Source organism: Sinocyclocheilus grahami, unplaced genomic scaffold (genome assembly GCF_001515645.1).
Source record: "Sinocyclocheilus grahami isolate Dianchi unplaced genomic scaffold, SAMN03320097.WGS_v1.1 scaffold268.1, whole genome shotgun sequence".
NCBI lineage: Eukaryota > Metazoa > Chordata > Actinopteri > Cypriniformes > Cyprinidae > Sinocyclocheilus > Sinocyclocheilus grahami.
In genome coordinates this window covers 28,488-43,120 of record NW_015505447.1, presented here as the reverse complement: position 1 = coordinate 43,120, position 14,633 = coordinate 28,488, and the positions used below count along the sequence as shown (strand labels likewise).

Genomic DNA, 14,633 nt, shown 5'->3' with positions numbered 1-14,633 from the left:
AAATGGCCATCTCAAGTTGGGTTTAAAAGAATTTGGATACTTTCGTTCACGGTTTGCAATGCAACATTTAAAAGGCCTAAAACTTTAAAACTCGAAGACAAAGCAGACTTAGAAGCAGTTAAAAGGCACACAAACAGTTTTCTTTAAAAAAGACATTCACATCCAAAAATGATGAAAATGTCTTTTTCTTGTTTATTTAATATTTATATATATTTTTTTACAAAATAAAAAACATTATGAAACAAAAAAAATGCTAACAAGTCTGTGTGTAAGGATTCAAGAGGGGAGGGAAAAAAAGCCATCAAGCAAACAGACTACAGTACTTGTGTTATGTGATATATACATACACACACACACACACACGACAAGTTTATCCATTTAAATCTTTTTAAAACGCACAGTACAAAAAGAAAGTCACTGACAAAAGAAAAGAAAAAAAAAAATACTCATAGTACAATTCTGTCCATCAGCACTTTCCTAATAATCGTATTACTAAAAGAATATATTTGGGGACAGAAGGTGGCGTGTTTGAGGGGGAGAATGACTGCAGGTATGACAGGAGGACAAAGGCTGTGGAAAAGCACACAGGGTGGCCAAGAAAATGGTAACCTCAATCCCATCGCAAATGAAAAACTTCCCGCTTATGGCAAAACAGATCAAAAGTCATGCCTTAACGTAATCCAGTCTCCCTGCTACAGGAAGGGTGGTTAATGAGCACCAAAAAAAAAAGGTTTGCAGAAAATAAGTCTAAAGTTTAAGGTGACCAGTGCACTGCTCACACCTGGAGAGTACAATAAGGCTCCAATAAAGCAATTAAAAGGAATACACATTGAAGCCTATATGTCTTTAAGTACAACATTCATACACTGGCCACCCTGGCGATGCAATTCATTCATTCATTCATTCATTCACACACACACAAAATAAACCCAAACGCACACACACGGTACAGATCCGAAGCCTGTGAATGCAGCTATACATTTATTTTTTTCATATATGTTTATATTTGGTAAAAAATAAACTTCACAACTGCACTAGCCGATTTAGAGTGACATTTTTTCCCAAAATAAAATTTGGTAAAAACTCATTGCAGGGGGAGAAACCGAGGAGCTGCATGTACATTTGGATTGCAGGTGCTGATCAAGCAAGAAGCAGAAAGGAGGGAAATAAACAAGAGGAAGAAGGAAAAAAAAAACCTGCCCTCTCTCCCTCTAACATACCTCTCTTTTTCATTTTATCCAATAGTAAAAAACAAAAGAAGAGGGGAAAAACTAAACATTTGTCCTTTTAGAAAACAGATCTATGTTACATATTCCAGAAAAAAAAGGGGGGTGTTTGGGGCTTTTATGTACTTTGAACACAATACAAACTCCAAGTAGTCAATACTCCAATCATGAAGGCCTAAGTAACTATCCATATATTGACAAGATCACGCTCCCCGTTAAGACTTCTCCCTCCGTGCCCCTTCTTCAAGCGGCGACTTACAGTGCTGTATCTCTCTAAGGACAGCGCCACCAGTGGAATGAGGCTGGTACTGCAGGGTGACCATGCAGAGAGGAGAGTGAGCACCGTGGAGGACAGAGAAAAGGGGGAGATAGGTATGGTTCCACTAATCCAGCCTTTGGAACACCAGACGGGGCAAAGACAGGGTATTAATTGCCTCCCCAGTTGTAGCTGTTGTATCCGGACTTGTTGATCTGTGACTTCTGTTGAATGGAGGCATTCTGACTGCGTTGCCCAGAGCCACTCTGAAAGAATGGAAATGTATATAAAATATTTCATATTAAAAATTGTACTTTTATATTGAGCTCTGCAAGGGAAAAAATAAATCTTAAAAATTAAGTCATTTTTAAACTATAAATGACAAGAGTTAGTTTGGAAGAGGGAAAATATTATAATAATTTAATTATATAAAATAATAGTAATTCTAGCAATGATAATAAACAATTAATAAAATGACAACATCAAATAAAAACTTAGAAGCATTCAAAATCAAGCTTTAATTTGGAAGAGTATTACATTTGTTTAAAAACAAAAGTCTTCTAATTCATAAACATTAATTTGGCTTTGATCAAGCTTTGGCTAAACAAAACTTGCTTTGGAAGGGGAAAACATCCAACAACAATAATACAATTATTATTTTTATTATAAAAAGCTTCTTTTGTTTTACACCATTTTTAATAATAATATTTATTTATTTAAGTTGAAGTTATAAAATGAAAGAACAAGCTTTTTATTTCCTGAACCTGACGGGTCTATATGTAGGTCACCAATACAAAACCAGATGTGATGGTGCAGGCTTACCTGTCCGTCCTGCTGCAGGTGGTGGTGGAGCATCTGAGAGTGGGGCTGCTGATGGGGGGTCAAGATGTGCATGTAAGGGGCTGGAGCGTAACCCGCCGCAGCCGTAGGGTTGATAGGGCCACCACTCCCAAGTGCTGAGGGCAAACTGAAGGAAGCACTGGGGGCTCCCGTGTGGAAACCCTGCTTCTCAAAAGACTGTGGAGATCAGATTGAGACACTTTTGGTGACAAAGTTAATTAAAGAAAAACGTATCAATTTGATGAGCATGCTCACCTGTGTCTTTGTGTAAACAGACCCTGAAATGTCAGGGACTCCAGTGTTGCTTGATGTCACAGACACACCTAAAGCAGAAAAGTAAAAAAATAAAAATAAAAGATTGCTGAATGCAGTAAAACATCACTTAGCTGGAGACAGACGGACCCGCATATGATTAGAAGTATGACACTGATAAATCCAGTAAATGAAATGAGGAATGCATATTTTAAAGACCGAAGCGTAGAAATGTGTTCCTCTAATAGGCTTTCTGGGAAGATTGTTGCATGTAAAAATTGCTCATCTGTGGCTCCACATTTTGCCATAGAATGGTGAACAAGAGTAGGGTAGAGTTTCAAGGCTAATCAGAGGCAAAAACTAACAATTAAATAACAAAAAAAAAATAAATAAAAAAAAAATACACCACTTGTGCAATTTGCCTGAGGCACAAAATGGTACACAAGCAATAATGATAAAAATAACACTTAAAACTAATAACTGAACCAACCCCCAAAAGAGTTGTGTTCTTAAGTGGCTGAAGAAACCGCAAAATGACTGAAGAGTCATTGAGGATGGGGTAAATTCCCTTGAGCATATATTAATGATGATGATGATGATAATAATAATAATAATAATAAATACTTTTTGGTACATTAGAAAACAATGCTCTATGCAATAACCACAAGACACTATTTAAAAGCAGATACCAAATATGGGCTTTATAGAGGAATTAAGTGTATATTAAAACTTTGTTTTAGTCACAATATTCCCAATAATGGTTTCAAATGAATCTAACTTGGAACTTGGTTTAAGCAAATCATATTTTTGACCAATATATGCCATTTAAAAGAAAAAGGAGCACGTACACGAATAAAAAAAAATAATAATTTGAACGCAGAATGCCATAAGTAGGTGTATAACATCCAGATCATCAAGCTGCCGAAATGTTCCTATTAAAATATGCAAAAAGCATTTTCTTTGAGATGAAGACAAGATAAAAACTAAGAGACCACCACTGCTCTCATTCGAACTAACAGTAAACACTAGTCCAATTTCAGGGAAACAAAAAATTGCTGACCAGAACTCAAATACCTTAAAATACTGGAGGGGAAAAAAAATTTTTATTTTAAAAACAAAGCCATTCAAAATGATTCCACTAATAGAAGCACTTTTTGGGCAGTTGGCTGCATTAATGGATTGCATCCATTAAGAAACCCTTTTTGAAGGTTTTAAAGACGGTCACCATGTTGGTGTTCAGTCACAGGAGTAACAACCCTGATGTTCTACCCAAGGAAAGAGAGACTTATGTCCTCCACCCTTCCTAGTGAAACACCGTTTCCTGATCTCCTTCCATCTGAGACCAGGCGGCATGTGACTGCTTCATCAAGCTTGACCAGTAGTAAGTTAGGAGCAAATGAGGGGGGAGAGAGAGAGCTTAAGAAAGAAAAGGGAGGAGGAAAAAGGAAAATGGTGGTTTTAGCGTGAGGCTGCACTCACCCACTCCGGGCCCGGTGACAGAGCTGACGGGCTTGTTTTGGGCAGAAGCGGCAGCGGCGGCGGCGGCAGCAGCAGCAGCAGCGGCTGCGGCAACAGCGGTGCCGTAGCCGCCCTTACAGAAATCCCCACTCCCTGCCGAAGCCTGGCCCAAATCCTCATAGCCTGCAAACGGTCAGACACACACAGCCACAGCCCCACAGCATTAGACACACACCAGGCAGGGCCAGAGGGGAGGAGGAGGAGTGAAGGGGCAGGGCATAGGGATGGGGGCGAAGACACTGCAAGCTGGGGGAGGGGCCTATCAGAAAAGAATACTGGCGATTTAAGAGAATGACGAGAACAAGACAAGAAGGTGAAAGACACTTATAAACAAAAGCTATGGAAATAAAAATACTGCAAAAACAACATTAGGACTGGAGAAGATGAAGCTGGAAAATATCAATGAAAGAATGGAAGTTATGGAAAAGATGGAATGAAAAGTTAATATGGAAGAATTTGCAAAAGAAAATGAAAAATAAGGACACAAAGAATTTACATGAAGATGGAATGAGAGCATAAGAGCAAAGGGATGGAAGGGTAAAACAAAAGTGGTGGAAGATTAAAAGCAAGCAGCGTGTGGAAAGCATACGTGAACCCACCACCCTCAACCAAGCGACCTCCCTCCCACCTCATTCTCCTTAAATCACTGGTTCCACAGAGACCCACCCATTGGCAACACTCTGAAGTGTTTGCTTAAGCCTATCTGTGCACAAACCTCAGATAGTTTAAATGTTACAGTTGGGATTCACTATATAACAGTAGATGATTGTCCAAATGTCCATCATGCATTTATAAAATGTTCAAAGTTGGCCATATTCCTGAGGCTGCAGGTTGATATCCAGGACACTCCAAGTCAATAGTACAATCCTCCATTGTTAAAACTACCCCACAAGCAGAATCAAGGTTTAAAACATAGCGACACAAAACAAAACTCCATGCAGTACAGTTGTGATTGTGAACGTCATCTGGTTTTGAAAACCAAACATCTTCCAAAACGCAGTACTATGGGTAATACCATAAGATTAATTGTCTCATGCTTCAACTTCACAGACAAGAAAAAGAGATTTGGCCAACACAGGGTTTAGAGGTGACTGAGCTAGTTTAGTTATACATGGCTTAAAAACTCAGCCAAGAGGAACAAGATGGTTACAAGACCTAGAAGTTACTAGAGTGTTTTTCTAATACTTCAGCAAACGGGTAGACAAATTCTAGGCAGATTGAGTTGTTAAAAGCATCCGAAAAGTTTTACTGCATTTTAAATGTTGCATGGGCGTAAGAGAATGCATTACCAGTGCTGTATCCATGTGATCCATAACCACTAGCTTGCTGAAAGGGCGTGGCTGACGCATTGACACCGACATTCACACCATGCTGTTTGGAGGAGGTAGGAGCCACCTGGAAGAACATTCAGAAACGGTCTTTTAAAATTCACAACGAAACCGATGTAGCAAAATATATTCTGCTGTATTGTGACATACATCCAAGTGCAGTGGATTATCAAAGCAAAAATGTAGGATGGGGATCAGTAGTTGACTGGATTTCGAGAAGCTTAGGCTCAGACATGGACGACATTCACACCGTCAGTTTTTGGGATTGACAGTAGGCTTGCCGCGATAGATGGTGTTGACGGTTAAAAAACATTTAGTGCTAAGCCGCAACAACGGTTATGTCACTTGCCCACCATGGCACCGATCCCCACCGTAGTTTTGATTTTTTATAGTAATAAAAATCATTTAGCTCAGTAAAAGAACAGACACTATGACAGTCGCATCACAGATCAGATTTAATTCTCCAGTGAGGAGAGTGAGTCGAGCTGACTGACAAGAAGAGTGAGGTGAGACTGACAAGACGATCGCGGATGATTTAGTTTTGAAATGAAATGCAAAAGCGCCTGTTTGGCAATATTTTGGATTTTGAAAAGTCTGTTGACTTTTGCCGTTTATATAAGGTGATTCTGGAAGGATTTTTTAAATAGTACGAGTCAGTAGTTTACTGTCGGGGATTTGTCGTGTCGCGCCGCATCCAAGACAGCATCACTGATTATAACGAGTTCTATTGTATTTTATTGCGTCACGCCACGCCGCCCATTGTAGACACGATGTAAGTTAATGTAGCTTTCTGATGCTGTGTTTGAATTTTCATGCCACATTATTTGAAATTGGCGCGGGCCAAACTTTCTCTCACGGGCCGGATGTGGTCCGCAGGCCGCCTATTGAGTAACCCCGCTGTAGAGTCTATTCATTTTTTTGATCCGTCTAATCTTCATTAACCGGCAGTAGCTTTTATATTTGGGTGGGAAGTGTATTCTGCTTCTGTGTGAACATGGCCATGGTTTAAGAACATCTACACACTGCACAAATCTATACACTGAACGTGTAATACGCATATGCGTGACGTTACCATTTTCACAAATTTTTGTTTTTGTCATATTTTCAAAAACTTAAGTTTACAAAAGTTTAGTTTTCAGGCCGCCAAAAAGGCATTGTCATGTAAAATGAACAGCCAAAATGCATACAAATTTTCAGATGAAAACTTACGTAACCCTCAAACACATTCACACTGCGATTACAGCTGTATACTTTGAAAATAGAGGCTGAGGAGGGTTAAAGCAGGTTTTGGGTTAAAAAGGGTTAAAGTCTGGCTTTTATGCTGCACTGTCTTTTTACACTGAATTTTAAGAAGGCACAGAGAAGCTTTAACTTGGCCGTGTAAAAGATGCCTTAAGAAACCTTACCGGAAACATGGCAGGGCCGTACTGGAAGGTGTTGGGCAGACCGGGCACACCAGTATAATAGGGCAGGCTGGTGTAGCTGTATCCTGGTGGGAGGGTTGGGTTGAGGAAGGGCTGCTGGGTGGTATGGTGCGCTTGTGTCTGGGTCTGCTGTGGCTGGGCCAGTGTTGTGGTGGGTGCAGGAGACGAGGCGTCGCCACGGCCAAACTTGGACAGGTCACCAGCTTAAAGAAAGTTTTGAGAAACAGCGTTTCAGAAAATGTAGCATTTGGCTACAACACTTTTGGGTTCCCTCACCAGACATTGAATGCAACGCACAAACCAAACCAAACCAAAAAAAAAAAAAAAAAAAAAAAAAAAAAAAAAAAAAAAAAAAGTGCATCTTACCAGAATATGGGTTGCTTGTCAAACTGCCATCCCTGCCAGTCAGTGCTGTGGCTGGAGTGGCAAATGGGATGCTGTAATAGTCCTGAAGAAGAAAATGTTTCAACCATCCAGCACAAACAAACCCAGCATTGTTGCTTTAATGACAAATACTTCTACTAATCAAACAGGAACAACCCCTCACCAGTGGTATCCTGGTCTGCAGCATCTGTAGGTCATCGTAGCCATACACTTGGGGCTAAAGGACATAAAGAGTAGGGTGTGAGCCAAAACAATATACATGATAAATAAAGCATGCCTAAGAGTACAGAACTGACAACAGACAAAAAATAAGTTACAAATAAAAACGCCTAAACACTCACTGGGTATGGGTGAAGTAGGCCGGGAGCCATAATGTAAGGGTTGGGCAGCAAGGGTGGCACTCCAGGAGGCAGGTTTGGAGGTGCTTTCCCTGTTTAGATGAAGCAGCATACAATCAAATTAAGTTGAAGTGATTTTATCCTCTTGTATAAAGCATTTTACAAATTTTGTTTTACACATCTCTGAGAAAAGAAAATGGATATTGACCATGTCTGTACATGTTGAAAATGATGCACAATTCTGCATTAGTTTATTCTAAGCAATAGCCATTTTTTTCTAAATCAGTAACATCTACGTGTTACTATAGATTAATAAATCACCAAAAGTCCAGTGACTTTAAAGGGATAGTTCACCCAAAAATTTAATTGGTCATTAATTACTCACCCTTCATGTCATTCCAAACCCGTAAGACCTTCGTTCATCTTCGGAACACAAATTAAGATATTTCTGATTAAATCTGAGAGCTTTCTGACTCTGCATAGACAGCAACGCAACTGAAATGTTCAAGGCCCAGAAAGGTAGTAAGAACATCGATAAAATAGTCCAAGTGACATCAGTGGTTCAACCACGTTCGGGACAGTACCACGACGCATGGGTGTTATATTCTTGTAGCTACATAAAACTACGGTCGAACCCCTGATGTCACGTACTATGTTTCTGGGCCTTGAACGTTTCAGTTGCGTTGCCATCTATGCAGGGTCAGAAAGCTCTCAGATTTCATCAAAAATATCTTAATTTGGGTTCCCGAAGAAAAATTAAGGTCTTACGGATTTGGAACGACATGAGGGTGAGTAATTAATGACATCATTTTTATTTTTGGGTGAACTTTTTTTTTTTTTTAACATGGAACTAAGTTAGTATTTATTGTCACCCATTTTCAGCTATCAAAGACAAAACATGTATAACTCATAATGGGAATACAGAACAGCTGCAAACTGTTTAGTGAACTTGAGCAGTAACCAGACTAGGGGTCGACCGATTATCGGCGCCGATATTAAGCATTTTATGATTATCGGTATCTGTCATTTTCAAAACAGATTCGCCAACAAAACTTAATTTTGAAACGCGCTATTTGGCTCTGATGCAGCCTGTCAGAACTCACCACTCTGTGGCCTAAAGCAGTCTCCTCCCACCACTCATCTGATTTGTTGGGAGTCATGAGTCACCAATCAATGCGGAATTCACTCACTCCAAAAGCGCTTGCTAACTGGAGCTGCTTCAGTGATCACGCATCAGTTGTCTCTCGAAGGTAAGGCAGCAGCAGATGTTGCAATAGATCCCAATCCACTAACGTTACACTGAAGTTGCAAAACACCTCAATATTATCAATGATTTCCGCAATGCGGAAAACGCGGACGGAGTCGCGGAATCCAGTCATATAAACGGAATTTATTGTATGCAGAATGCCACGGAATTTGTCAAAGTTTGGATGAATTAATCAAAAGTAGGTCAGTACACTTAAATAGAGTCGCAATATGGACTAGTATCTGTAAATATTAAGCCGCAAAAATACTATTTAAATATGAATCCAGCATGTTCAGCGTGTCTCTGTGTATGTAAATGGCACAGACGAGCGGCTTTGTTTTCCACACATACAAAGTGTGCGACGCTCGCGGTGATTTCAGCTTCTGTCATCTCACTACATGAGGACATAAATACATGAACATCTCCAGAACTGCTCTGACTCCTCACTTCATGAGCATTTGACCGTTTCATTGGAGTAAAACTATCTTCATATTTACATAGACCTACAGAAACCAGTTCCTCATGGCAACCCGTCAAAATATAAGTTCGGGTTAGCTTAATGAAATTATCAGAAATATATTACTGAGGTGCAGTATGATGTACAGAATACTACTCAGGGATGAAAGTTTTCCATTGCTACGATGGATTTCCGTCAATTGGAAAAAATGAGGGGAAAAGAAACATGCAGCACATTGTTGTTGTTCTGCCGGTGTTCTGACGATTTATTGGTAGCATAATCTGATAGGTAGCATTATTTGTCAGATCACCAGCACACCAAAAATCATCCCCGCCACGGCTGCAGCTTCTCACTGACAACATAACGCCGCTCGCATCATTCAGTCGGGTTATTAGCAGAGAACACAGAGCAGGTCTTGAATTTCAGGCGCAGGATTGCGTTCATTAATAATTATACTCATTCCCGCAGGTTCCGCGAACTTATCATTTGCACGTACTTGAGTCTTGATAACTCATTTTCTGTGCGTCCACAGAACGCGATAAGGAGAGTGACAGATTTTAAGAATTATTCAAGGAGTTTGCAAATGTGATATTGATTTAATACAACAGTTCAATAAACACGTACTGCCTGATTTTGCTCTATTTCATCAACAAAAATAGTTCCAAATAAAGTAACCGCTCAGCCGCTTCACATCTCTAAAAGCACAGCATGTTTCATTCATGAATAAACGAATCTTCGTTTTTGAACGAATCTAGTGAGTCAGTGATTCATGATTACCCATTCATAAAGACAGTCACTTGCTTCATTCCTGAATGAATTAGCCGTTCAAACGAATAAATTGAATGAATGATTCAGTGATAAAATCTGTGATTTGCCACCACCTGCTGGCGGTTTCGGTTTTATTTTTAGGTATAATTGCAGTTTTTTAAATCATTTAATATTTCTGTATTCAATTTTATTTAAAACAATCTCCACATGAATTTAAATTGCACTCATGCCACCTCATTGAATGTCTGAAAATGTACCTACAAGCTACTTTTGTGTTCTTCTGTGCCACCTCTGTAGTACAAATTCATTTTTCATTAATACTATTTTCATGATTGGTAATTTATATCTTATTCTACTTATTATATTGTTTTAAATAGAAATTTTAAAAAGCTTAAATGTTGGAATTTTACAGATGAAAATGCCATTGCAAAGGTAAAAAGAAAATGCCCCTGTAAATCACATCACCTCATATTAGGAAGGCTAATTTTTTATCAGAATTTTTGATTATTGATCAGAAGGTGCTCCTTAATTTTTTTTAATTAGGAGGACAAGCGCTCTTGATTACAAGAAAAACACTGCTCTTAAACTGGGTGTGTGACAGGTATGGCTGAGGAATGGGGTTTGGCAGAGGAAAAATTCAGTCAAAATATATATTTTTTTGCTTTAACCCCTGACAACAATTACAACTTTGGTTTAAAAGAATAATCAAACAATACGCTATTTCTTCCATGTTTTAAATTTTAATGGTAAACCCTTTGTTGGCCAAAAAATAAAGTTTAACTCTTTAAAATAAAGAGTTTACTGTGGGAGTACTACACTCAACCAACACCAGGGAAGGCAGTTTTTGTCAGAGCCCTTGTTATTCTTAATTTTGACATTTAACTTTTTACACCAGACATATATATCGGTCTACTTGATCTGTAATAATCGGTATCGGCCCTGAAAAACACATATCGGTCGACCCCCTAACCCAGAACACAGGTCCGAAGTTTGAAGGAAATGATTCTCAAACAAATAAGTATTCATAATATTTAAATAATTTTAATCCATTTTTATTAATGTATCAGATAATTCTAGTCTTTTTGATGGCACCTTACTAAACACTTTCAATAAAAAGTAATTTTATGTCACAGTATAAAAGATTTGGGTCATATTGTCCAACTCTAACTGCAATTCTTACCTGAGGCAGCCGTGCTGCGAGATGAGGCAGATGAAGGTGCCACAGTGGCCAAGGCAGCAGATGATGATGATGAAGCAGAAGCCAAAGGGGGGGGCATTGAAACCACACCAGCACCACTGTTCAATCCCATGGTCAGACTGCTTACCGGGCCCAGTGCAGACTGTGCAGAGACCAAACTGACAGAAGAAGAGGGGGGAATGGGGCAACTGTAGGAAACAGGGGCTGCTGAAGTAGCTGAAGAGGGTGGAGGAACTGAAGGAGGAGCCACAACAGAGACCGACGAGAAAGACGAGGAGTGCAAGCAGGAATCACCGTCCACACTTGGGTGCTGGGAGGCACAGTGACAAGGGAGATCACAAAACAAATATAAAAATAAATGAAAAAAAACCAAAACTTCGCAAAACTTTAAGAAGAATAAATCAAAAACATTAAAAATTTTTAATTTAAATTAGTCATGAGGCAGATCAAGTAACTTTTCCGGCCTCTTATTGCTACCTGTCCCAACTTTTTTGGAATGTGTAGCTCTCATGAAATCCAAAATGAGCCAATATTTGGCATGACATTTCAAAATGTCTCACTTTCAACATTTGATATGTTATCTATATTCAATTGTGAATAAAATATAAGTTTGAGATTTGTAAATTATTCCATTCCTTTTTTACTCACAATTTGTACAATGTCCCAACTTTTTTGGAATCGGGTTTGTATTTTCACAAGTACACAGATGAGTTGTGCAAACTAAGACTATGCATTACCAAAACAGACACAATATTGACTTCATGTTCACTTTGCTTTGTACTTATAACAAGTACATTTAGTGGCAAACTCACCAGTAGGCTTGTGTTTGAAGTGCGAACCGAAGAAGGTGCCAAACTGTTTTGCTGTAAAGGGAGGGAGCTGATGGAAAAAGTGCAGTATTATTAGCATCTCTCTTATCCAGACACACTAAACTGAAGTAATGCAAACACAAAATGCCATACTTGTGCTGAGGAGGGGCCAGGGAGCTGGGCGAGGCGTCTTCGTGTCCAAGAGCACTGAGAGGTGTTTGACTGGATGTAGTCAGCAGGGAAGGAGGACCTGATGAGCGGTCAGCCAATGAGGATATGTTGGAAACAGATGGTGGGACGACTGATTCGGACACTGGTTTCACGGGCACTGCAGAGCCAGCTGCAGCTAGGAATGATAATGGGATATTTACCAAGTTTTATCAGTTGCATGAGACTTGTTCACAACAAGAGCGGTAACTATAATAGCCATATTAGTGTACAAACCAATGGACAACTACATTGTTCATTAGCGTGCGCAGCACTAATGTCATCTGCTGCTTTAAATGCTCAAGCTCTTTAAAGTTGGGTGGATTCTGATTTTTAAAACTTTAAAAGTTATACCTTCCAGAGATTGTGACGTCTGCATCGAATTGAACCCATTCTGTAATCAGAAAGAAAAGGTTAGCTTAGATGACGCATCATTTTCACATGAAAACTCATGGTGGTACACTGATAGACGACTAAGGGCTGATTGTGTTTAGATTGAATCTTACCTTGGACTGAATGTCTTTCTGTGGTGATGAGGACACAGAAGGAGGGTAGCGCCGTGTCTGGCTGGCTCTTGGCTCATAAAGCTCCATCTGACTGGGGTTGGACAGGGCTGTTGCTTGCTCACTGTGGACAAACCAGAAAAATATCAATAGATATTCTATGATTGAGTTAGGACCGCATAAAAGTAAAACTGAAATCACTGCGATTAAGTCGTAAAGGCTGTGATGTTATTAAATAAACACACTGCACATTGCATGTTCTTTTAGATGGGAGCAGCTCGTGATCCAGTGTTTTCAGCATCTCGGATCAGCTCACATCCCTGTATGTTTATGGAAAGCAACATGCGGCAACCATCTTTCCAAATTTGTAATGAGAAGCGCTTATTAAACCTGTGTCAACAGATGTCCTATTTGGACAGTAATTGTTTCTCATAGGGACGTCTGTAAAAAATAAATCTCCATAGCTCCTCAGTGATTAAACGCATGCTTTTAGATGAAGATAAATGTGCGGTGGACAGAGTTTATAATCCTACGAACCCGGAACTGCATGTCTTACGTAGTCGTCACATGATCATTGATGTGCTCAGAAACATACAGGTGCATCCATTACTTCTGCTTGGAGCGCTGTGGCAAGCTTTAAGCGTGCGTTTGAGCACTTATTAGGCTATATAGGCAATTAAAGTCTCATTATCAAATTATTAAATGGTTTATTAATAACAATAATGCTTAACATGAATGACTACTAGATGCCACTTTTATGATAAATTACTGCGAAGTGCAACCGTACAGTGCATTTCAGTGGTCAAAAAGGATTTACAAAGACTTTTGGATTGATCTCCTTTTATAAACTCAGAGATGTGGATTTGGACGGCAATTAAAATCACCACACAACCTTGGTGTTGGTCCAAAAAAATAAAAAATAAAAAAAAATACCCCTAGGTAATTCGGCTTGGGATTTTAATGTGGGTGGTGAGAGAAAAACACCGACATCCTGGATTCGGATGGCATTAAACTCACCAACTACCCCCTGTAAGAGGTGAAAATCCCTTATGTCCCCCTGAGAAACAATTACCATCCGAATAGGGCTTAAAGGAGCACTCCACTATTTTTGAAAATAGGCTCATTTTCCAACTCCCCTAGAGTTAAAACAGTTGAGTTTTACCATTTTCTAATCCATTCAGCCAATCTCCTGGTCTGGCGGTAGCACTTTTAGCTGCAGCTTAGCATAGATCATTGAATCCGATTAGACCATTGGCATCTCGCTCAAAAATGACCAAAGAGTTTAGATATTTTTCCTATTTAAAACTCGACTCTTTTGTAGTTACATCGTGTACTAATACCACAAAGCAGGCGCAATGATATTACGCAGCACATGAAAATAGTCCCCAGCTAGGTTACTTCCAACGGAAGTTGGAAGCAGGTGGTCACATTGGTTATGTTGGCGGAAGTTAGCCTATTTTCAGGCGCTGCGTAATATCATTGCGCCTGCTGCACCCATGGTACGGCAGCAAAGTTCCTTGATTATACCGGAATGAGAGTATAGTTTCTAGCCATATCGGCCTAGAAAATCGCAACTTTTCATTTTCCGTCGGTCTTAGTACACAATATAACTACAGAAGAGTTCAGTTTTAAATGGGAAAAATATCAAAACTCTTTGGTCATTTTTGAGCAAGATGCTAATGGTCTAATCAGATTCAATGATCTATGCTAAGCTGCAGCTAAAAGTGCTACCGCCAGACCTGGAGATCGGCTGAATGGATTAGAAAACGGTAAAACTCAACCGTTTACCTCTAGGGGAGTTGGAAAATGAGCCTATTTTCAAAAATAGTGGAGTGTTCCTTTAAGAGTCTTTAAGGCAGGGTTCCTCAAATCTTGCCCT

General features: G+C 39.5%; 1 protein-coding gene across 7 annotated transcripts in view; it reads right to left on the bottom strand.

Moving 5' to 3' along the window:
• Window positions 1-602: 602 nt before the first annotated feature.
• LOC107599491 (ubiquitin-associated protein 2-like) overlaps window positions 603-14,633 on the bottom strand; it is a 32,350-nt gene continuing 18,319 nt past the window's right edge. For 4 of the 7 annotated variants that reach the window (XM_016291089.1, XM_016291093.1, XM_016291091.1 and 1 more), the window contains 14 exons: window positions 12,758-12,878; window positions 12,606-12,645; window positions 12,198-12,390; window positions 12,048-12,114; window positions 11,218-11,545; window positions 7,570-7,658; window positions 7,392-7,445; window positions 7,211-7,292; window positions 6,827-7,047; window positions 5,382-5,487; window positions 4,054-4,215; window positions 2,578-2,645; window positions 2,305-2,499; window positions 603-1,748 (listed from right to left, as the gene is read on the bottom strand). In XM_016291089.1, the coding sequence (XP_016146575.1) occupies window positions 1,653-1,748; window positions 2,305-2,499; window positions 2,578-2,645; window positions 4,054-4,215; window positions 5,382-5,487; window positions 6,827-7,047; window positions 7,211-7,292; window positions 7,392-7,445; window positions 7,570-7,658; window positions 11,218-11,545; window positions 12,048-12,114; window positions 12,198-12,390; window positions 12,606-12,645; window positions 12,758-12,878 (1,822 nt within the window). In that variant the 3' untranslated portion in view covers window positions 603-1,652. The remainder of the gene's footprint in view (window positions 1,749-2,304; window positions 2,500-2,577; window positions 2,646-4,053; window positions 4,216-5,381; window positions 5,488-6,826; window positions 7,048-7,210; window positions 7,293-7,391; window positions 7,446-7,569; window positions 7,659-11,217; window positions 11,546-12,047; window positions 12,115-12,197; window positions 12,391-12,605; window positions 12,646-12,757; window positions 12,879-14,633) is intronic. The other 3 variants (XM_016291094.1, XM_016291095.1, XM_016291092.1) reach the window with 2 other exon arrangements.